Consider the following 24,164-nt stretch of genomic DNA (forward strand, 5'->3'; position numbering starts at 1 on the left):
ATTTGGTGACCTAAGCACGTGTTGATTTTATTACTCCAACACCTAGGGGTGGGACATTTGAGGCACAAGAATTATAAATGTGTCTCTTTCTGACTAATAGTAGCCTTTGAAAATAAACAGTCATGCATTGCTCAATAACAGGGATACCATCTGAGAAATATGCAATTAGGGAATTTTGTCTTTTTGCAAACATCTTTGTGGGTATATACACTAACCTAGATGGGGTGAGCCTACTACACACCTAGACTAGATGGTGGGGTTACAGGGCGACCATTGTATATGTGGTCTGTCACTGACTGGGACAAGTAATGCATGGCTGTAGCAGCCATGCATAGTCTTCTGACTGAGTTGATAGTGAGAAATGTGACCTCAGGCACCATCACCTCCCTACTATGTTGTTGAATTGGGTGTAAAGAACTTGGAATGAGCCACAATTGAAACAAAAAATTTTGATTTTGTTAATTACATTTCTTAAGTACCCTTTAGAAGGTGGTATATGAACAAATGAATGAACTTTTTTTTTAAGGTTTATTTATTTATTTATACAAGCACTGGGTACAGTCAGAAGCACGGGAGGGTGAGAGAATTCACCAGAGCCAGAGCGGGGAGCAGAACAGGCAGAAGGACCGAAGTACACTGCTGAGGGGAGCAGCGGGCGGCAGGAGAGGTCTGCGCCATGTGGGACCCTCCTCCGGTGGCCGGGGAGTAGCCGGGGATCGAACCAGTGCTGCAGAGGCTGCGGGCAGCTTCACAGCCCAGCGCTCAACCGCTGCGCCACCAGGGGAGGCCCTGAATGAACTTGTGAATGAGAATATATGTCCAGACATGTGTGTGAAATAAATTTTGCTCACATTATCTGAGGACACTGGGGATGACCTGATTTTCTTTTTCCACGGCCTAATACATTGGGAACCTACTTGGAAAACTCCATTATTTAAAAAGGCTTTATAAACATCAGATGTTCTCTTTTGCAGCTATCGCTGAGGTGAAAGAAGAAACCAAGCCCAACCTACCATCTCCAGGGCCTCTCCCAAGAAGCCAGCAAGCTGACCACGCACTATTTCCCCCTCTTCACACCCGTGGGTACCAGGCTGACTTGCTGACCTCACCAGCTCAGCCCGGAGGACCATATCCAAGAAATGCAGCCCTCCCCAGGCCAACCTCTCCAGGGTCAAAACTTCTGCCGCCTCTCGCGTTTAATCACACGGTTGGCCATATAATACTTTCTGAACATAAAGATGTTAAGTTTAATTGCTCGATCAATATCCCTAATATGTACCAGGACATCGCAGTTATTTCTTGGTGGAAAGATGGGAAGGAATTACTTGGGGCGCATCACGCAGTTACTCAGTTTTATACAGACATTGAAGTTACCACAGTCATCGCTTCCTTCAGGTACGTGTTCTTTCTCCTGTTATGCTATTGCTAACTCAAAAGCCAAAGCCTTGAAAATAAAAAGCTGCTTTTGTTTTCTGTGTTAGCAGTATTAGTCCATACAAGGTGTAGATTAATAGCTGACAGTCTGTATTGGTGACTGTTTTTCAACGGATCTTGGCTCCACTGGGACTGTTGGTTCTCACAAGCCTTGGGTTCTGGGGGGGGGGGGGGGGCACTTTCCACCTCACCTGTCAAGTCCTCCTTTCCCAGTGAGCAGTGTTTATTATCAGGTCCAAGAGACACCTCACTAACCTGTTGGGTGTGGCACTTTTATTTTATTTTTTTATTTTATTTTTTAAAGATTTATTTATTTATACAAGAACCAGGGTACAGACCAGATGTGCAGGAGGGTGAGAGGATTCACCAGAGACAGAGCGGGGAGCAGAGCAGGCAGACTGATGAAATACACTTCTGAGGGGAGCAGCGGGTGAAACAGGAGAGGTCTGCCATGCCATGTGGGACCCTTGCCGGCTGGCCGGGATTGAACCGGTGCTGCAGAGGCTGCAGACAGCTTCATAGCGTGGTGCTCAACTGCCTGCACCACCAGGGAGGCCCAGGTGTGGCACTTTTAAAACAAAGTAGCCCTCTACCCTCCCTATGTCTCTCCCCACTCCAGTACTCCCTGCTGCTATAAATGGTGGTGCAAATAAAGCCCTCCGGCAAACTGGGGTTGGGAAACAGAATCTAAAGTCAGGGGAAATGATACACACCTTCATCCATTTGGGTCACTGTCGCTGTTTTCGCCTTTGTTTTGGTGAGGTCAAGCAGAATGAGTTAGGGGAGTGACAGAGGATTCAAACCAGAACATAGATCTGGGATGGGTCCTGTGCCCTATACTGAACCATCGCCTTTCAGAGTATTATAGACCCCAAGTGATTGCATATCTTGTTTCACTTACATTATGTTATGAACATTTCCTTATATTATTAAAAATCCACAAAATATTTTAATGTTTGCAATATGCTAATAATGTGCTATTGTAAAAGAGAAACAAATATAGGAGAAGGCAAATGAAATTATAAGGAAAACATTAAAATTTATTTTCAAAATGCCAAAGCTTGGGGCATGTACAAAAGAAGAAAACTAATATCACACTTCCAATCTTTTGAACTGGACCCTTTTGGGTCCATTCTGGGCTAATAATTCACATTTCTTTCCTCTCTCGCTTGGATGGCTTGGATTAACAAATAATTGATGGAGACAAGCCATCTTTCCTTAAGAGGTGTAGAAAACATTCAGTGCCTGCTAGTGGGTTGGAGTACTCCTAATTGATAGTTTGGTGATTAATATTGAAAATGTGTACCATCATTTACCCTCCCCCACCCCCACGCCTTGTCCTCTCCACTCTCACCCTAGTTCTGGGTGTTACGGCTCAGGCTGTACCTCCTGATAGCTGCAACACCTCCTGGATAGGACTTAAGTCACTGGACTTGGACATCCTTGTCACTCCAACCAGTCACCTGTCTCATCTGTACCTGATATCAGTTCAAAAGGATAGCACATCCATTTCTCTGAGCCTTTGATCAAGACCTTTTCCTGGAGTCTAAAGGAGAGTATAATTGTGGGACATGCTTACCTCTAAAGCCTGGAATAGAGTATAGAGAGCTCAGCTCAGCTGGAAATGCCCCCTTGTCAAGGAAAACATTGCAGGAAGATGAGGGAGACTTATTCTCCCCCACTATCAAAAGCTGACTCTCGTGTAGGCTGGAAGGCTGTGCAGACTTAGTTATTGGGTGATTTGTGGTGAAAGCAAAGTGCTCATTGTTTGCTTTCTGTTTAGTCTAGGGATTCCCAGGGCTCTTTAAATGCTGGCACAGGGCCCAGCAGCTGGCAGGACTTTACTTTCTTAGTAGATCTTCTTTATAAATATGTTAAGTGGTTAGTTTGGGTCCCCAAAAATGCTGTACCCTTTAAGGCACTCCCCCACCCTCCATTCAGGTGAGATGCTTGTGTTTGTAGGGTCTGTAGGTGCTGTGTGCTGAGCCCCTGGCCCATAGCCTGCCCTGTGTGCCTCTGCCTGATGTGTATGGTTTGTTCATTATCCTGCAGCTTTTGGTGACCCCAAAAGTAGACCCAGACCTGAGAAATTAGCCAAATATCTAGAAAACAAGGACAGCATTTCTTTAGCCAAGGCATCAGCTGGAAAAATTATAATTCCCAGCCGATCCTTGATACTCTGACTTGTTTCACAGATCAAAGACTTCCTTTCAGCTCAGAGTTTACATAAAGCCCCCTGCATTCCAGCTGTCTGTTATCCATGGTGTCCCATCGCACCAGTTACTGATGGAGGACAAGAATAGAAAGACTGGAAAGGAGGTGCCCCAAGACCAGAACCTGACTCACACAAGGAGGTGGGGGTAGAGGCAAGTAACTTGACCATTAGCCCAGCTGTAGAGGTCAGGACCCTTAGGCACCAGTGCCTTATCACAAGGCATAAGACCCAAGCAGGAGCAGGCTGCTGTAGGGAGTGGAGCACAGGCCTGAGGGTAAAGATATGGAGATTGGACCCATTCTGGAATCTCTGGTCCCTTTCTAGTTTTGCCTAGTTATCCAAAATCAGCGACAAAACAGGCCACTCCGAGGAGGAATGAGCCCCTCCCAAAGAGAAAAGGACTCTATCAGTGCAGTCTCTGCACTGGCTTGGGGCAGCACTCCCACTGCCCACCTGTGACTATGCAAGTGCTTCCTTTCACCAACTCTCTCCCTCTGCAGGGCAGCAGCCTCCCTGCCTGCCTGTGACCTGTACCTTGCCGGGACTTCTCCTCACTGAGCTCCCTCAGTGGAGGCAGCTCTCCTCAAGGCCGCCCTCATGCAACCAATCATGCCTCTCTCAGCAAACCTGTCCCTTTCAGGGCAGCTCTTCCTGCCTGCTGGTGTCTATGCAAGTGTCCTTTATTCTTCTGTCCCTTTCTCTAATAACCTGCTCTTTAAATATGACTAATGTCTCTGGCTCGTGGAGAAACTCTCCTGGGAAAACTCGCCGCATGTCATTGAAAGGGGAGCTCTGGTGAATCCTTTCCCAGAGTGAACCCACGGACCCCGCACTCCAAACCCATTGACTCTAAAAATGACAACATAACTGTGGCAGGACACTTACCAGTGGGTCTCTGTATTTCTTTCTTTCTTTTTTTTAAAAAAAGATTTATTTATTTATTTATTTATACAAGCACTGGGTACAGTCAGAAGCGCGGGATTGTGAGAGAATTCACCAGAGCCAGAGCGGGGAGCAGAACAGGCAGAAGGACCGAGGTACACTGCTGAGGGGAGCAGTGGGCGCAGCAGGAGAGGTCTGCGCGCCATGTGGGACCCTCGCTGGTGGCCGGGGATTGAACCAGCGCTGCAGAGGCTGCGGGTAAGCTTCGCAGCCCGGCGCTCAACCGCTGCGCTACCAGGGGAGGCCCAAGGGTCTCTGTATTACTTTAAAGAACTTTTTAACATCCCTTTTTTGTGTGTGGTACAAAATATATAACTTAAAGTTTACCATTTTAGCCCTTTTTGAATCTACAGTTTAGTGGCATTAACTACATTCATATTGCTGTGTAGCCATCACCACCTGCCATCTGCAGGACTTTCTCATCACCCCATACTGAACCTATACCCATAAAACATTAACTTCCCATTCCTCTTTACAACCAGTCCTTGTTAATCTCTACTTCTTGTTTTTATGGATTCGATCACTCGTAAGCAGAATTGTCCAATACTATTCTTTTTTTATTTCTTTTAAGAAGACTCTAGTGCTTATCTGATACTCGCATACCATTCTGAATAGACCAGTGCAGTAGTCATGGGCCCGAGGGCCAGAGCTATGCTGTGTCTCCTTGTAGCTGACCTGGGGCTAACCCCACCCAAGCCGCCCTGGGAGGATGGACTTATGCAACTTTTGGCCTGTGAACTCTGTCCAGGGGACTCCTATCTAGACACCACGACTGAGTTGGTATGGTTTCTTTGATCCTCCCTGGTTCAGATGTTTGTATTTGACCAAAATGAGATTGTTAATTCCTTTTTTCTTTTTTAAAGCAGGGTGCACAAAATAAAATATTCCAACTGCGCAAAATCTCTCTCCCTTTCCAATACCCAGCTCTTACCAATAGGGACCTGGGGTTACACATTTCTTGGATATCTTTCCAGAGATATTTAATCCCATATGAGGCACACGCACATGTGTGTGTGTTTGTGTGTGTGAAAGAGTGTGTGTGATATGTTAAGTGTGATTTGTTAAAAGTGTGATATGTTAGGTGTGTTACATATTTGGTTAAATCAGTGCCTAAGGTTCACATCACTGTGACTATATAAATGCTATTTCCAGCTGAATCATAAAGTACACTGTAATTATATTTTGCTTCTTTATACCTTTTTGATTTTCCTGAATTTCATAGTTTCCTTGCTCTGCTTCATTTTTAAAGTTTCAGTCACTCAGTCTTCCCTAAAATCTGATGGTCTGCAATTTCCTTGCTGATCGGTTTAAAGCACCTCTGGACTTTCTGTGTGGTCTGACTGCAGCCCAAGGTGTGCTGCTAACCAGTTATTTGTGCCTGACCACTGCTCAGCACCACTGCTGAGCACCCAGTGTGCTTTGTATCTTGGCATCCCTCCTGTGCCTGTGCATCCCTCTCTGGTCTTCACTTTTTTTTCTACAACAAGCATGCCAGCGTCCAGGCCTTGAGCCAGAGCCAGGTCTTCAAAGGCTCTGTCCTTGGCTTGTCAGATCTCGTCTACTCTGCAAAATCCCTGGGCCTTGCTACAAGAAAATGATGCCTCTTCTACAGTGAAGTTGGGGAATATATAGAAAGAATGCCTCTAAAGTAGCCTTGGTTTTCCTTGGAACTGCAAAGAAGGTTAGCTGTGCATATTCTTCAGGAGTTCCTGAATACCACCAGTTGGAGGCAAGATGGGCAGGGCACCATCCTAGACATGTGTTTCTGTTCCTTGTTCTTTAGCCCCTTCCTGTTACAATGGCAAAGGGAGATAGGGAAAAGTTAGGTAGTCCCTTTTATGGAGACTTTTTTTAAAATTGAAGTTCCATTGGTTTACATGATTGTTAGTATTTTGGAAGCACAGGATCTCCCTCTTCAGGGGTGGTTACATAGCACCTAACCCAACAAAGTACCCATAGTCCTCTACATTATACATTGTGCTCTCTCCCCACCCTGTTCTCTTCTCTTCCTCTCCTCTCCCTCTCTGGATATCTCAGTTCTATGATCAGTTTTCAAGGGCTGGTTTAAAAGTCTGACTTTTTCTGACCCTTTGGTCAGACATATAAGTGAAACCATTGATATTTATCTTTCTCCTTCTGGTTTATTTACTTAGTGTAATCCCTTCCAACTCCATCTATGTTGCCACAAATGACACAAGTTTATCTTTTTTGATCACTGAGTAGTATTCCATTGTGTGTGTGTGTGTGTGTGTGTGTGTGTGTGTGTGTGTGTGTGTATATATATATATATATATATCCCCCATCTTCTTGATCTACTTATCTGTTTTCAGGCCCTTAGGATGTTTTCATAGCTTGGCTGTTTAAATAGTGCTGCAATAAACATAGGAGTCAAGTTTCCTTTCAAATTAGTGTTTTTGTATTCTTTGAGTCTATTCCTAAAGGTAGAATTTTGGGGTTTCATGGCAGACCCATGTTTAATCTTTTGGAAAACTACTTGGAGACATTTGTTCTCCGAGGTCTCTTTCCATCTTGTCCTGGTGACCTCAAGCATTGTGACTTTTAACTCCTGACCTAAAGATAGAGGTATCTGGCCTTTCCTTGGCCCCTGGGCTCTTCCCTCTCCAACATCCATTTACCTCTTAGGTACATTCCAGAATTATACCATTCCTACACAGGAATGCGAGTAAAAGAATGCATGTTCCAACTCATGGGATGTAGCTCAGATAGGCACTTGCTGTGGCTTAGGAACAATAAGGGAGGTGACATTAACCCAAGCAACACACCCTAGTTCTGATCTATACAGTTCCTGATATATACTTTAGTTACTGTTTATCACAGGCTAATAGGGATCTGAAAATTGGTATTGTTGGGGAGAAGTTGTATTTAAAATATTCAGTGTTTGTTCTGAAAACTATATGTTCAACCTAAAAGAAATATGACTCTTTGGGCCTGGGGGCCCTCACTACCCTACATGTGAACCACCGGTGTTAAACGCCCCCTCCCCCCCCCCCCCAGGAGCTACCATCGCCTGGGGGCACACCACTAGGCCAGGCCCCTTCTGACCTTGTTAGCTTCCTGGCAAGGAAGACTTAAACCTCAGCCCTTTCCAGGTTGAGAGAGGGGCCTATTATGCCTTGGGATAAATTAGTTGTGTCAGGGGAGCAAGGTGCTAGGAAGGGAGGTGGAGCCTTCCATTTTTCACTCTTCATTTTCCTCTAGCTATGGTCTCTTTTGCTGTGTCTGATGAGCATAGGAAACCCAGTGCCTTTGGACCAATAAAGGTATCCTCTGTTGGAGAACATCGGAGAGCATTTCAAAGTGCCCCTCTTCTCACCCCTTCCCTGCAAGGCCCCACCTGGGCATGACGGACAGGCGCAAGGAAGAATTCTCAACCTCTCAGAGCCAAGGCCACCTTTTTAATATCAAAGAAGGAGATTTATAATAAAGTCATGTGAATGTGACCATGGAAATGCTGGGCCTGATTGTACCAGGAAAGACAATAGGTTGTGCAGGGACTTGCACCCTGGTGCACCCCTTTGTATATGGCAGCTGCCAATGGAGCAGTGCAGTCAATGACCCACTGAGTCATGAAGAAAGGCCAAGCAGGCTGTTCATTTTCATGGTAGTTGCAGTCCTGAGAATTCCATGGAAATTAAAACCAGGCAGGGCCTCCCTGGTGGCTCAGGTGGTTGAGCGCCACACTGTGAAGCTGTCTGCAGCCTCTGCAGCGCCGGTTCGATTCCTGGCTGGCCAGGGAGATTCCCACATGGCGTGGCAGACCTCTCCTGTCTCATCCGCTGCTCCCTTCAGCAGTGTATTTCAGTCAGTTTGCCTGTTGTGTTCCCCACTCTGTTTCTGGTGAATCCTCTCACCCTCCCACACATCTGGCCTATACCCCGGTTCTTGCAAAAAAAATAAATAAAAACTTAAAAAAAAAAAAAAAGAAAGAAATTAAAACCAGGCAAAATATACTGTGTGTGTATGTAAAATGGAATTGGGGTCTAAGCTCAGAAGGTCATTTGGGATGTGAAATAGTTGCCCCAACCCCTAAAAGCGATGTTTATTATGATCACTTGAAACAACTCCACAGATTTGCAAAATGCCTTGAGGGAACAGTACCCCAATAGAGAGTCCCCTGGAATAAAGTCTACTGTAGAAATCAAGACAAGTGGTAGCATATGCATCAGGGTTCTTCAGAGAAACAGAACCATTATTGATATGTCTATATTGATCTATAAATAAAGAGTAGAGAAAGAGAGAATTTATTTTGAGGAATTGGTGAATGTGATTGTGAGAGCTGGCAAATCTGAAATCTGGAGGTTGTCAGCTGGAGTGCGAAGGAAGAGTTGATGTTGCAGTCTTGAGTTCCAAGGTAGTTTGGAGGCAGAATTTCCTCTTCCTTGGAGGATCTTAGCCTTTGCTTGGAAGGCCTGCAACTAATTGGACGAGGCCCACCCATGTTCTAGAGGGTAAGATGCTTTACTCAGAGTCTGCCTGTTCAAATGTTAGTCACTTCTGAAAAATACCTTCATAGAACATCTGGTATGTTTAACCAAATATCTGGATACCAAGCCCTTGCTATGTTGACATATAAGATTAAAAATTACAGCCTGACAAAGAAGTTGAAGAATGTTTTGTTCCTACGTAAGGACCTTGCAGGTAGTCACTATAAACATCTTTTTGTGTTTTCTCTGAAGCATAACCAGCGTGCAGCGTTCAGACAATGGGTCATATATCTGTAAGATGAAAATAAACGATGAGGAAATTGTATCTGATCCCATCTACATCGAAGTGCAAGGTAAGTCCATAGGCCACAATGTGTCTGGGCACCATTGGACTGTTGGTTTGGAGCCTGTATCAATTTCTTTGTGTATAACACTTTCGATTTCAGCATCCCCATCTTAAACTGTATGCAAACTTTGCAAATCCATAAACACTGAAAGTTTACAAGGCAGTTTTCTTTTTAGACTTCAGGTAGTAATGAAATAATTTCAATTCTCAGAGTATTAACTCTCTTCTGGGCATAAGAACTTCCTTGTTCTCAGGTTACTTATAATTACCAAAAAAAAAAAAGCTGGACTTTTTTCTAGGAAGCAGTTCTCAGAGCTGGCACCAGGGAGCACTCACTTGGTCAGGTGGCGATTAGCTTATTATTCAGCAGTAAAACCAGGGAGGCAGTACAGTTTTCCTCCACTGGCTCAGCAACTCGGTGTGGGGTGCCTTTTTCGGCCCTACGGTTGGTCAGGTGTGTGGTTCTGTGCAAGCCCATGAGGTGACGAGAGGTAGGCTCAATGGGGTGAGAAGTGGGACCTCCAGTGGGGAGACGGCAGTTTCTGTTCTTGAGGAACTTGAACATGAGTGGGGAATATGAGCAAATGTACAGGGGAGCCAGGCCAGATGAACCAAGGTCTGGAAAATGATGCTCTGGACCTGGGTTTGCAAAGGCAGGGCCTGCCTAGAAAGGCTTCCAAGAGGGGGGACTTTATTCTCACCTCAAGCTGGGGCACCTGCATCCCTGTCATTTCTTTTCTACTTTCTCATCTCAGACTTGAAATCAAGCGATAAACTTTTCAGTGAAGTTCAACCAGAAGCACATCCCACTGAAAGATTCCTCATCTATAAACCAGAACCTGATACCCACAAATACTGATACCCACTAACACTTCTTGGGGAGAAGGGCCTGAGGGAGGGTGACCCCTCAGAGGAGTCTCCATCAGAGCTTGCTCTAGGCCCATTCCAGCTTGCACAGCTAGGGTCTCTGGGTTTGTCAGCATTGCCAGAGGATGGGGGTGGGTTCCTATTTTCACTGCTAATCTATAAAAAATATTTAGAGAGACATTTTACTTGTCAGAATTCCAGAAAAATGCGGGAATATTTTAGGTTCAAATGGAATTATTCAAAACTTTGAAACAGAAAAAAAGAATTCTATTTTAATACTCCCACATCATTCTGCTGGGACCAGATGTGTGAGTTTCCAATCCCAAAAGAACGCAGTTTAAATTACAGAGGACAATTAGGTTGACCTGTTAAAATTTGGGTACATGTGCCAAATAAGTACTGACTGACGTTCTCTGAGGTATTTGGAAAGTTCCCTTCCTTATGGCTCTGATTTTAGGAATATAACTGTGAAACTATGTTACTATGCCTGTACTGTTTTCATGAGAATGTGCTTTGAAGAGTATTCAAGCCCTACATAAGTATCAAGACTTTAAAATTCATTATCATCCACCTCAAATCTCACACATAACAGGCTGTCCTCAATAAAAGGGCAGATCTATTCTGTGGCATCGTTTTTACTCTGTTTATTTGATGAGGAATACAGAAAACCTGTCAACACATCCCAAGGGTTTGAGCAATACCTGATTTCAGAACTGCCAGGCCTCCCTTCTGGTAAAACCAGTTCTGATAAAACCACCCCTTTGAGAGAGTGTCCTAGAAAGCCAGCTGGAACTAGACAAGTCAGAGTAAGCCTCTGATTTCTTTCTTACCCAGCTTTAAGGAGGTGAGAACAGCATTTCTGACCCGAGGTGGTATCGAAGCAATTTCCTACTACCAAGTTCCAGTTCACTTTCCATTCCACTTAGGGCTTTACCTTTGCTTGTGGGTCTGAAACATTCTTTCACTTAACTCTTTCTCTGCAGGACTTCCTCATTTTACCAGGCAGCCTGAGAGCATGAATGTCACCAGAAACACAGCCTTTAACCTCACCTGTCAGGCTGTGGGCCCGCCTGAACCTGTCAATATTTTCTGGGTGCAGAACAGCAGTCGTGTCAACGAACAGCCTGAAAAATCTCCCTCTGTTCTAACTGTTTCTGGTGAGTCTCATTTGTGTGCTGATTTATTGTTTTCTTTCTAATAGAGAAAGGGATTCAAAGTTGGCACCAGCATCAGGGAGTGGAGGAGGATGACAACACAGGTGTAGTGGTGGGGGTTAGAGCCAGGTAGAGGGATGCCAGGTCGGACTCTCAGGTGAGAGGTCACAGGCTGGGCTGTGGAAGTCAGGGAGGGTCTCTGTTCAAATTGGGCAAGTAGCCAGAAATCCTGGGGCCCATCAATGGGAACTCGCTCACAAGTCCCATTACAGCTGTGACCTGCTGGGCTGACTCCTCTTAAACTTCGGGAACCATTGAGGTGAAGACCTCAATGAGGTTTGACAGTAAGGAAAATGCATTGGTCACAGGGCTGTGGTGGGAAGACTGAGTCATTGTGGGATTGTGGCTGCGTGGCCAGCCAGTGGTCATCTTGATTCCAACCCAGTAGGAGTGCCTGGCTCCTCTTCAACCCTCCCCTGGCTGTGTACTTAGAGACAACACTATTGAAGTTTCCTGGGCTGCTGAAGCCAATTGGCTCCTCTTTGGCTCCTCTCCTTGTGATTTTTAGCAATAAACATCTGGCAAGATCACCCGCCCCCTAATCCTTCCTTTCTTCGTGCATCCAGCAAATGGTTTGCAAGGGACTGCTGTATGTCAACATCTGTTCTAAGCTTTGAGAGCACAAGGAACACTGTCTTCCCAGCTTTCTTCCCACCTAATTTCTCCTTCTCTGCTGTTATAGGAGTTCAGGATGTGGGGCTACTATAAGGCTCAGCCTTGAACTCACTTATTTTTATTCTGAGACCCACTCCCCACCCTTCCCCCTGCTGAGAGCGCCTCTGGGCTTCATAGCTTGTCTGTGTGAAGATGACCTCAAACTTGGTGTCTCCAGCTCACACCTCTCTCCTGAGTTTGAGGCTCATGTATACAATCACCTCGGAGGCATTTCTATTTGCTGGCTACTTAGGCATCTTAAAATGAAATTCTTGCTTTTCTCCTAGTTTTGCTCCACCCTAGAATTCCCCATCTTAGTAAATATGGACCCTTCCTTTTTCTCATTTTTCATGTTGATTGCATCAGCAAGTTCTGTCAGTTCTGCTCCTGCAGTCTATCTGAAATCCGTCTTTTCTCCCTCTGTGCTGCAGGGCCCTGGTGCCTGTCACTGGCAGCTCTTGTCAGTCTCGCTGCAGCAGCTTCCAACCTTGTCCTTGCTACTCCTTCCTCCTCTTATCACCTACGTGCTGGAAACCCTTCAGTGGCTCCTTTTGTCTTTGACCGTCACTAAGAGTCCTTTCTTCCCCTGCTTATAGGCCCTGCATGCCCTGATTCTTGCCCAACTCTCCATCCTAATCCCATTCTACTCTCTCCTCCCTGTGTATTAAGTACCATTCACACTGGCTGTCTGCCATTTCCTCAGACACATCGCCCTCCTTTCTACCTCAAGACCCTTGCACTCCTCCCTTTGGTGTCTGTCTGTAGTGTTCTTCCAACTGTCCTTTGTCCCATGACATAATATCACTTCTTCTCAGAGACCTTCCTGGTCATTCTTAACTGTTTTATGTCCTCCCCACTCCTTGGTTGACTTTAAGTCACATGTTCATGTAGATTGCCTGCATCGCACACATCATGGTCAGTAATAACCCTGTTTATTTGTTTAGTCTTGTCTGACTTCTTAGAGAATATATACTCAGTACAGACAGGGACTTTGTCTCTGCCAAGGCAGTGCCTGACTCACAGTCCTCACTAAAGATTTATGGTAAGAATGGATCAGCAAGTGAATGCCACTGGGAATTATCTCTACATCACTTTTCTGGCCCCTGACTCTAGGAGGAATATTTTGGTTTTCTCTGATTTCATCTGATTTTTCTTTGAGTTTCTCCAAGGAGTCAATCAATAATCAGTGACTTCTCTCTCAAAATCAATTTTAAAAATACACTGCAGCCTCTCTAGGATGGTTGCTCTGAAGTCTTATAAAGATATTTTTCACTGCAGTAAAACTGACATACAGTTAAATGCAGAGAACTTAAGTGCACAACTCAATGAGTTTTGATATATGTAGACACTGTGTAACCACGATTTTATTCAAGATAAAGAATATGTTGGCTCCTCAGGAAGTTCCCTCATGCTTCTTTCTGCCAGTCACCACCTCTCGTAGATCACCCTGTTCTGTCATCATCATCCTAGGTTAGTTTTGCCAGTTTTTGAACTTAAAATAAATGGAAGCAGAAAGTATATATTCTTTTGTGTCATGCTTCTTTCAATCAATGTTTTTAAGATTCATCTTTGTTTAGTGTATCAGTAGTGCATAACTTGTTTTTGTTTTGTTATGTTTTTTGCTGATAGTACTCTATTATATGAATGTGCTACATTTTGTTGATCACTTTGGTGAACATTTGGGTTATTTATTCATGGCTGTTGGCTATTATGAGTAAGTTACCTATGAATATTTTGTGTGCAGGTTTTTTAAAGGTTGTATATTTTTATTTTATCTTGGATAAAAAGCTGGGAAAGGAATTGCTGAGTTAAGTGGTAGATGTATGTTAAACTTTTAAAGAAACCACCAAACTGTGCTCCAAAGTGGCTATACCTGCCATGTTATATTCTGAGCAACAGTGGGTGAGAGTTCCAGTTGCTCCATCCACATTCTTGCCAATATTTATATGGTCAAGCTTTTGAATTTTAGGCATTTTAATGGATTTGAAATAGTATGAAATGGTTTTAATTTGCATTTCATTCCCCCCAGGTCTGCTTTTAGATTGGATGTAGAAAGGATTTGTAGTGTCTTTTCAAGTGCTTATTGACATATATCCTGTTTTGGTGATCACAATTCAGATTTTTTGCCTATTTCCATCTAAATCTTAGAATAGCTTGGAAATTTTACCAAAAAGTCTGCTATGATTGTGTTTGCAATTATGTTTCATTTATAGAACAATTTAGCAAGCAAGTCTATTTTAATGGAATTGGAACCAATCAGTGAGTACATTCCCTCCATGTATTTTAATCTCTTAGCAATTTTTCATAATTTTCAAAGTGGTGTTGATATGTCCCTTGTTAAACTTATTTTTAAAGATTTTATGCTTTGATGGTGGTAAGTAGCATATTTAATTTTACTTCCGAGTTGTTTACTATTATTATATAGAACATAAGTGGATTTCTGTATGTTGATCTTATAATCCTACAACCTTGCTAAATCCACCTATTAACCTAATTATAATAAAGTAAAAATCAAAATCAACAAGCAACTATAAACCAGACACACTACGGGGTGGGGGGTTAGGAGGAAGAAGTAGGATCAAAACAAGGGGGGTGGGAATTGTATGGGGACTATAACCAAGATGAAAATGCATACATTGTGCAAAAATGAAAAATGATGTAAAAAAAAGTATAAAATAAATAACTAAATCCACCTATTAATTCTAAGAGTGTTTGTTGTTGGTATAGATTCCTTGGATTTTCTATGTAGACAATAATGTCACCTGCAAATGAGACAAGTTTGCTTTTAACCTTTCCAATTGTTATCCTTTTATCTCTGTTCCTTTCCTTATTTCACTGGTTAGGACTGTAGTACAGTCCTGAATAGAAGTGGTGCAAGTGGATATGTCTGTTTCCATCACCATAGGTTTTTTTGTAGACGCCCTTCATCAGATTGAAGAAGCTTCTTGTTTTCCCACTTAGCTGAAAATTTGACAGTTTGTTTTCTGAGACGATCATATGGTTTTTCTCCATTATTCTCTTACTATGGCAAAGTACATTGGCTTGACTTTCCAATACTAAAGCAATTTTGCATCCTGAAATAAACTCTAGTTCATCATGATAGTGCATTCACTTTACTGATATTTAGTTAATGATTTTTGCATTCATACTTATTCTGTTTCACCATATGTCTGGAATTTCACCAAGGATATTACAACGCAATTCTGTACTAATTACCCACAGTTAGTGCAGATCTCACAGCTTAAAAGGACAAAATCTGTCACAATACTACTCTCACTTCAGAGGCCAGCCACAAATCAAGGGCAGGAGGCCTGTGTCAAATGCACATTTTACTGATGGGCTATAAATATGAAGGTCCCCCCTTTCACTTCCATAGTTTGGGAGAATAACTCATAGAACTCAAGAAAAGGCTCTACTTAGGAATACATTGTATTACAAAGAATACTCACATTTCCATGCCCTCTTATCATGGAATTAGGGTGTGTTACTGTCCTGGTGCTCACAGAACAGGAAACAACTGAGATTCAGGGTCCATGGTTTTTAATGGGGTTTCATTGTCTGAATTATTGGCCATGAATTTGAGTACAACCCCCAGGCTTCTGTCCCCTCCCTAGAGGTCAGGAGGTCAGGTTACTATCCCAAGGCTCAAAGCCCCAACCTCTAATGAGATGGTTGATCACTTTGGTAACCAGTCCCCATCCTGAAGTTGTCTAGGACCTATCATGAGTCACCTCCTTAGCACAACAAAGCCACTCCTGTCTCTCAAGAAATCAAAAGGGACAAAAGTCAGCCAAATTCCTTATTATACAATGTTCATGAGAGATATTGTTCTATAATTCTGTTTTTGTAGTGAGTTTTTGGTATCAAAAACTTATAAACTTTTAAACAATTAGGATTGGGAAGTGTTCCCACCTCCTCTGTTTTCTAAAAGAACTTAATAACGTTGTTACTTTGAAAAGACACCCATAAAGTTCCTGGAGTCTGTAACTTCTTGTGGTCTGGAGACTATATTCCCCCTGACACCTGAGCACTCCTAGGAATTTATGTTTGGGGAGCTAAGTACTGAGGTCAATCTGACCTGAGATGCCTTTGGGGGAACTGTTCCCAAACTGCACATCACAAGCTGATGTAACATCAGGAGCATTTGCAGAAAGACGCCATTTTATCTTGACATTGATCCTGTTGTAGAGCAACCCTGGGAGTGGGGGTGGGGTCCACAAAGCCTGTATAGGATTAGCTCAGGACATCATTTCCCCCTAACAATTCCAAAGTAACTTTTTGATCCCTTCCACTGAACAAATGTTAATAGAGCAGTAATTCAAAAGAAGCCCTGATTGTTGAGACTGCTTTGAGTAAACAGGAAGGTCATGCACTTTTTCCCTCCTGATACCAGTTTTTGTGTTTTTTTCCCCTTCTGTGACGTAGAGTTGTCTTTTAATAGACATGAGCAAAGAAGTAATTTGTTTTAAGGACATTATTCTGAGTCGACAAAACCAATCTCAAAGGTTGCATGTTATACGATTCCATTTATATGACATTCTCAAAATGACTAAATTATAATGATGGTGAACAGATGAGCCCTTGTTAGGGCTTAGGTTTAGGGTAGGATTTTCCTAAAAAGAGTAGCATGAGGGAGCTCCTTTTTGTAATGGAACAGTTCTGTGTTTGTCCCCACAAATCTGTATTTGTAAAAAAATTTCATAGAACTGACACTCCTCCCCATCTCAAAATAAAGTGAAAGAAAAAAACAACCTGGTGAAATATGAATACGATGTACATTATAGTTATATGTACCTATGTACCTTATACCTAAGTCATTTTCCTTGTATTATTGATCATTGTGTTGTGATTACATAAGATTTTATCACTAGGGGAAGCTGGGTGAAGGATGCCCAGGGCCTCTAAACTATTTCTTTTTTTTTTTTTAAAGATGTATTTATTTATGCATATGAGAACCGGGGTACAGGCCAGAGTTGCAGGGGGTAAGGATTTACCAGAGACAGAGCGGGGAATAGAACAGGCAGACTGACTGAAATACACTGCTGAGGGGAGCAGCGGATGACTCAGGAGAGGTCTGCTGCACCATGTGGGTCACCTCCCTGGCCAGGGATCGAACTTGTGCTGCAGTGGCTGCAGATAGCATCACTGGTTATGCCTTAACCCCTTGCGCCACCAGGGAGGCCCCACCTCTAAACTATTTCTGCATCTACTTGTGAACTGGAAATTATTTCAGAACAAGTTATTGTAATTATTTTTAAAGAAAGCACTTTGTCATGGGCAAAATCAAATTTCAATCCAAAGAGCAGAATTGCAAGAAGCATTGATGCTTGGTGTTTAATGATGGAATGGTTAAGATCACTTGCTTTACAATATAGACTTCCGCATTTTGTGCCCCCAGGCAACTTCTTTATAAAAATAAGAATAATAACAGGGATAGATTGGAATAATAATACTTCAAAAGACATTTATAAGGATCCAGGAAAGTAGTGACTATAAAGCCCTCAGTACAAGGCAACCTATAGGAATGACTCAAGTGCTGTTACAATTTTTTTGTGTTATTTTTACATGCAATTAATACATTGTCTGTTTTGAGCTACCTTTCTATTAAAAGTATTGGGCTTATGCTGAGCTTTGTTTTATTTTTAAAAGGTGCTCATTTTATAAGCCAGAAGGAAAAAGAGAAATATTGGATGGCTTCACTTATAGCAGGAATATGGGGGAACCAAATACGACATCAGTGTAAAAAATAATAACAGTACAAAACACAACAAAGCAAAAACAGACAATTATAAATCAGAGACATACTGCAGGGGAGGAGGAGGAGGGAGAGGGATCAGAGGGAGGGAGAGAGGAGCATAGGGGACTGAGGTGATGGTGCACGGGTGCATTGGTGAAGGAAACTCTATGGGGACTATACCTGAAGGGGTGGTGGGAAGAAAATATTGCATAAAAATGAAGAATGATGTAAAAAATTGAAAAATAATTAAAATTAAAAAAATAAAATAATTATTAAAAATAAAATTAAAAGTGTTCATTTTATATTTAAATCTACATTTAGAAAATAGCTAAGCTAGTTTTTGTTTTAGTTAATTGGATATATTTTTTAATATTCATTATAACAAAAATGGTACCAATAATAAAAATTTTAGTTCATATTTCTCATAGTATTTTGGTACAGATTACTTTGAACCTCATAACAAGTTGTGATATAGCTAGACAATAATATAGACATTATTGGTACTGACTATGCAGATTAAGAAAAAATGTGGAATGATTACGGGACCTACTTGCTTAAGCACTAGTCTCTAGATGGCAGCTGGAGCAATCCCCATAAATCACAAATTAGGTCATCTGCACCTTCTTCAAGTTCCCACCCATTCAGGGGGAAAAGCAAAAACCCATCCACTTGGCTCTGTACCTCACCTCAAGTCTTTCCTCAGCCCATATCTCAAGAAGCAATCTCTAACCCCCATATTTAAAATTACAGCCTACTTCCCCGGCCTTCCTAGGCCATCTGCACGTCTTCTGGCTTTTTCCCTAGTACTAATCAGCTTCTGATAGAGCATGCAGTTTACTTATTAATTAAGGTTATTTGTTCTTGTCTACTTCCTTCCATGAGAATGTGAATTCTGTAAAACAAGATTTTTGTTTTTTTTCATGGATATATTTCCAAGAGCCTGGAAAAATGTCTGGCACATAGTAAGTACTCAGTAAATATTTGTTGAGTGAATGAATGAACTCAGGACAGAGAGTGAGTTCCAAGTTAATAAGCTCCTTCATTTATATAGGCTATTCTTCTATTTGTTGCCTCTTTGGGTAGGAAGACGGACACTGGACAAAAAAAAAAAATGAATAAGATTGTTTAATCCAAAACTCAAAGAATTGGTCTAACTGTGCTCCTAGAAGTTGCTTCTGAAGGTCCTTCCCTCAAGGGAACATCCTGTTACCGAATGTTCCTTAAAATATCTTTCAGATCTTTTATCAGAGGCTCTCTCTGAAAGAGGTCTTTTGGCAGCAGACCAAGCAAGAGGGGCATGAAGCATCACAATGGAGTTAAGTAAGATGTAATGGAGTAAAGGGGTTGGCCCATGGAAAAAGCATGCGGCTCAGAGAGACACGGAGACTCGGGTGCCAGGGCCACTTGGGAGAGAGTGGGTGGTAGGTGGAGACTTTGAGGGGGTAGATGATTTTCTCCCTGGAAAGCCACAAGAGTTTGGGCTATAAAACTTCAAGATCTATTCTAGTCAGACGGCTATCAATTATCCAGAGGGAAAACAGAAAAGTTAGAGGGAACAATCTTTACTAGTGCAGTCCCATTGCTATATTCAACCTCGGTTTATAATTGAGTCTCCAGTTGAGAAACTGGTGCCATTAACCAAAAAGTGCAATTGAGTACATTAAGCATGGAAGGCTATATTTGACCTTAAGAGCGCATCTAGTTTTGGAGAAAATTAACTTTGGTTTGTACTGGTTTCCACTAGTCTCTGCTGGCATCCCTTTGGCCTGTGGGCATTAACCACCTCAGCCCATAGGGAAAACTGTTGTAATAGGTGGTTCGAGTACTTGGAGCAATTCTGAATTGGTGTGAGTTCCCTTGTGCTGGGGAATTTGCTACACATTGTTTTTTCTGACTTTGTATGCACTTTGAAAGGAACACAGAGAGGAAATATGACTTCCTGTTTCCCTTAAAATCATGTCTATGATAAACAGTTTCACTTTCAGCATTGATAAACCTTGCAGAATTTTGCAAGGGTGGACCCGAACCGTCTTACTTTGGTATCTCTATCTGGATAACCGATTTCAATGAAATAAATCCATCCTCTTCTTTTATATCAAGGTCAGCTTTTTCCCTTGGGATTGTTTAAAATGTGATTGTAGTTTGTACTCAAGAGTTTCCCAAGAGTTTTGAGAGTAACTGAAGTCAATCTTAATCTGTAAATATCTGCTTAAATATATAAATTGTTGCTATACAATTGAGCCAAAAAATGATTTTCCTAAATACAAGTCAATGTTTTGCAAGTTCATGGAGCTCAGTGTAATGGGCATCCCATTTGGGAGCTTATGACCTGGAAAATTAGAAGTGATAACTGAGTGTGAAAACCCATGTCACAGGCCTGACTATAAAAGAGGGGTCAGGGTCTTGGTCCTCGTCCAGTATATGTGTTCTTTACTAAAATCAGTGCCTAACAATGTGCCCCCAGGCCAGATACTATACCAATTCTTCTGTTCTACCTTCTGCTTCCCACCACTCCACATTCCTCTCTCATTTCATAGAAGAAAACAAACACCCCTCTGACTTACCTGGAGATTCTCTGGGGCATCAGTTCTCAAATGTTTTGGTCTCAAGATCCCTTTACAGCCTTTAAAAGTTATTGAGAACCAAGTAAGTTTGGTTTATGTGCGTTAGATCTATTGAATTAGAAATCAAAATGGAAAACTTAAAACAGAAGAATACACAGGTCCATATTCCAATAGCTACTAGAGCTAGTGACATCATAATACATAACACAACCTCTGGAAAATTCCATCATTCATTCCTGAGAGCATGAGAATGGAAATGGCAAATAAAGCGTATTATTATCACAAGAATAGTTTTTACTTTTGAGCACACCTAAAATGGTTTCTGGGATACACAGGAGTCTCTAGATCTCCCTTTGAGAACAGCTGCTTGTACTTGCTTGTGCTGGCTTGAGGCTAAGAAATTTCCAGACGATCACATGGAAAATTCCAAATTTTGTCCAGCAAAGGAGTTGCCCTCTAGTAAAATTTATATTTAAAGATTATATATAGTGTTTTCATCATTTGTTCCTTAATAATAATTGCAAGGATGATCAATCTAGAAGAAAAAAATTTCCCCAGTTTCAATATTTCAATATTTGAAAGTCAATGACTTTCAAACACAGGTACCAATGCCATTAAGATAAAATGCTGCAGGGGAAGTTGAAAAGTCCTAATGACAAACATCTGACTGCTGATGGGGAATTATTTCAGTGGGTGAGAAGGTCCCCAACCCTGTAGTGTGTATATTACACACTTCAAGACCCTTTAAAAAGGCGTTTCACTTTAAAATATCAGTATATGCAGAACACTGAAATTACATTCTTTGTAGAGATTATTGCAAAAACTACAACAAAGCAAAACCAAAAAGAAAAAATTATACTCAGCTACAAACCTCAAAATGAGCGATAGGCTAAGAAATAAATACCCATGAGGTAAGGTATTCACAGGTGCCCTCATATAGCTGTGACTAGTGGGTTTGAGACAAATGCTCCTCTTGAGTGAAATAAATGTTTTCCAAGTCATCACACAGACTAGTGGCAGTTTTATCTTTCACTCGAGGGAGGTGACCAAGATGTGTGAAGGCTTATTCCTGACATCTCACTTTTTAGCAGTTGCGCTCATCAAAACAGTCTTAATCAAGCAGTCCAATTTAGGATTTCCCTCCTGTCTCATGGAAATTCTCCTCCTCTTGGAAGATTAAAATACCTGAAGTGTCTGTCACATTCTTTGAGAGTAATACAGGTCACTGCAGAATTGTGGCTCAGGTGTACAGCTTCTTTTTTCCCTCAGATAAAAAACTCAGACACCAAGACAAACTTCTATCTGAATGGAAAAGTATAAAACACCTTCAGCATGGCCTTTTTTCTGTGCACATCCAGTCCTTCAGGAGAAGTACTAACAAAATTTGGATCAGACTGTGTTTCTTTCTAGAACATCTTGCAGACACCGTCCTCTGGCCACATGGCCCAGCCTCCTTGTGGCATTTGCCAGGAGGCATCCACATGACTCAGGCTTCCTTGCTCATGCCTGGCTGGGCTTCACGTAGCAGCGGGCTCCTCCTAATTTTTCAAATCTTTAACTACTCTGTTAATGCCAAGTTCTGAATTTTAAAAGCAACAGATGGAAAATTTCCTACATAAATAGATGGGTGAAGACAACATAACAAACTCTTCAGGCAAGAAGCAAACAGGGGCGTATTTTCAATAATTTTATCTTTGTCCAGTATGTGATGGAAACCGTGCACTGGATGATGCTCATGTGTGCCAGGGGTACAGACATTTCCAGTTGCAACTAGATGGGATATGTGGCTGTGCCTTTTAAAGATAACCTTTTTTAAAATTTCAGAATAGTTTTAGGTTTACAGAAAAACTGTGGAGATAGTACAGAGAATTCCCATAAACCCCACCCCCACATTCCTCTATTAATAACAACTTACCTTATGGGGATTACACCTAAAGGGAGAAATCAAATTGTACAAAAATGAACAAAGACAAAAATAAATAAATATATTTTTAAACTAAAATAAATTATGAAAGGAAAAAATCTTATTAAAGTTCATACTTTATTCACATTTCCTTAGTGTTTACCTAATACCCTTTTAACAGTGCCAGGATTTCACCCTGGATTTAGTTTTCATGTTTCTTTAGGTTTCTCCTGGATGTGACAATTTTTCAAACTTTCCTTGGTTATTATGACCTTGGCAATAGTGAGGAGTACTGATCAGGCTTTTTGCAGAATGTCCCACACTGGACCTGTCTAATGTTTTTCTCATGATTAGAATTGGGTGATATGGTTTTGGGTGGAAGACGGGAGAGAAAAAGTGCCACTTTTATCACATCATATCATGGGTACATTCTGACAACATAACTTATCCCTTGGCCTTGATCATCTGGCTGAGGTAGTATTTGTCAGTTTCTCCACTCTAAGGTTTTTCTTTTTCCCTCTTTCTGTCCTGTCCAATTTGTAAAGAAGTCACTAGGCACAGCACATGGTGCTTGAGTTGAGAGTTATGTTCCATCTTCTTGAAGGCAGAGCATCCATGCAATTTATTTGGAATTCTGGGCAGATTTGTCTATTCTCCCCCGTTTATTTATTCATCATTTATAGTGGTATAGACTCATGGATAGTTATTTATATTTTGGGTTATAATCCAATGCTACTTCATTTATTTTCTTGCTCAAATAATTCCAGTGTCAGCCATTAGGAACTCTTTCAGTTTGCTCCTGTGTCTCTTTGCCTTGCCCCTGTCACTGTGTGGGGGTGTGTGTGTGTTATGCTTTTTCTGTTGTGTTTTGCTCCAGGCTCATTGTTTATGTTCCCTACCTTAATCTAAGAATCAGCTATTTCTTTAAGTGCTCTGGTTCCTTTTTTTGGAGAATGGTATCATAAATCAAGATCTGGATTAATTCTCTTACTTTCTATTCAAAATGAATGAATCAACTATATATTTGTTTTATTTTTAAGAACTCTTCAAACCTCTGAAATGATACTTTTTTTCTTCACTTACTTCTAGTGTCCCTTTGAGCAATAATCATGTCCTATATTTGTATAATATGTGAATTGCCTAATTTTTACTATTCCAAGTGGATTCATTATCACATATTATCTGAAAATTTAAGCTGTGACTTTTTTCCTTCTATTTCTGGTATTTTGAAATGTCTATAGTGCGTGACGTAGTACATCCTGGGGCACTAAACAACAGGGGCTTAGGTTCAGCCTCAGAAACTACTTTTCTTGATATTGGGGCCAGCAATCCCCTTTAAGAATCCAAATGATACTGCTTTACTACCTAACATCTCACCAAAAAAAAAAAAAAAAAAATCTCATATAAATCAATCAATCAGTCAATCAAGGATTTGTATGAAAAATCAGCAGCTATTTAGGTCCATGGTTGTCTCATGCCTGACAGCTAAGGTTTAATACCAGGTTTGTTTCCCAAACACCAGCACACTTTAAGAATTAACTTTGCATTATGCCTTGAAGCCACAAATCCAGCATGAAAGAGGGGTGAGACAACAGCAGGGTTCTCTGTGGCTTGGCTCACGGTCTCCTTCCATTCCAGGACTGACCGAGACAGCGATCTTCAGCTGTGAAGCCCACAATGACAAAGGGCTGACCGTGTCCAAGGGCGTGCAGATCAACATCAAAGGTGAGTAGCAAAGCCAGGTCCTTTGCTTGTGTTGTGGGAGCTGGTGGGGGGACACAGCCTGAGCTCAGCAGCTAGCTGCTTGGGTTTCAGCCCTGAACCCCCCCCATTGACTTCCTTT

The 24,164-nt window shown here is 41.8% G+C and overlaps 1 protein-coding gene across 1 annotated transcript in view; it reads left to right on the plus strand.

Annotated features, from left to right (window-relative positions):
• The window catches only part of MERTK (MER proto-oncogene, tyrosine kinase), a gene marked incomplete at both ends in the record, with an annotated part of 99,867 nt that overhangs the window by 20,531 nt on the left and 55,172 nt on the right, over positions 1 to 24,164 (plus strand). The window contains 4 exons of the mRNA XM_084234324.1: positions 975 to 1,395; positions 9,289 to 9,389; positions 11,233 to 11,406; positions 23,960 to 24,046. Of these exons, the coding sequence (XP_084090450.1) occupies positions 975 to 1,395; positions 9,289 to 9,389; positions 11,233 to 11,406; positions 23,960 to 24,046 (783 nt within the window). The remainder of the gene's footprint in view (positions 1 to 974; positions 1,396 to 9,288; positions 9,390 to 11,232; positions 11,407 to 23,959; positions 24,047 to 24,164) is intronic.

Source organism: Talpa europaea (assembly GCF_964194135.1).
Source record: "Talpa europaea genome assembly, chromosome: 6".
Taxonomy (NCBI): Eukaryota; Metazoa; Chordata; class Mammalia; order Eulipotyphla; family Talpidae; genus Talpa; species Talpa europaea.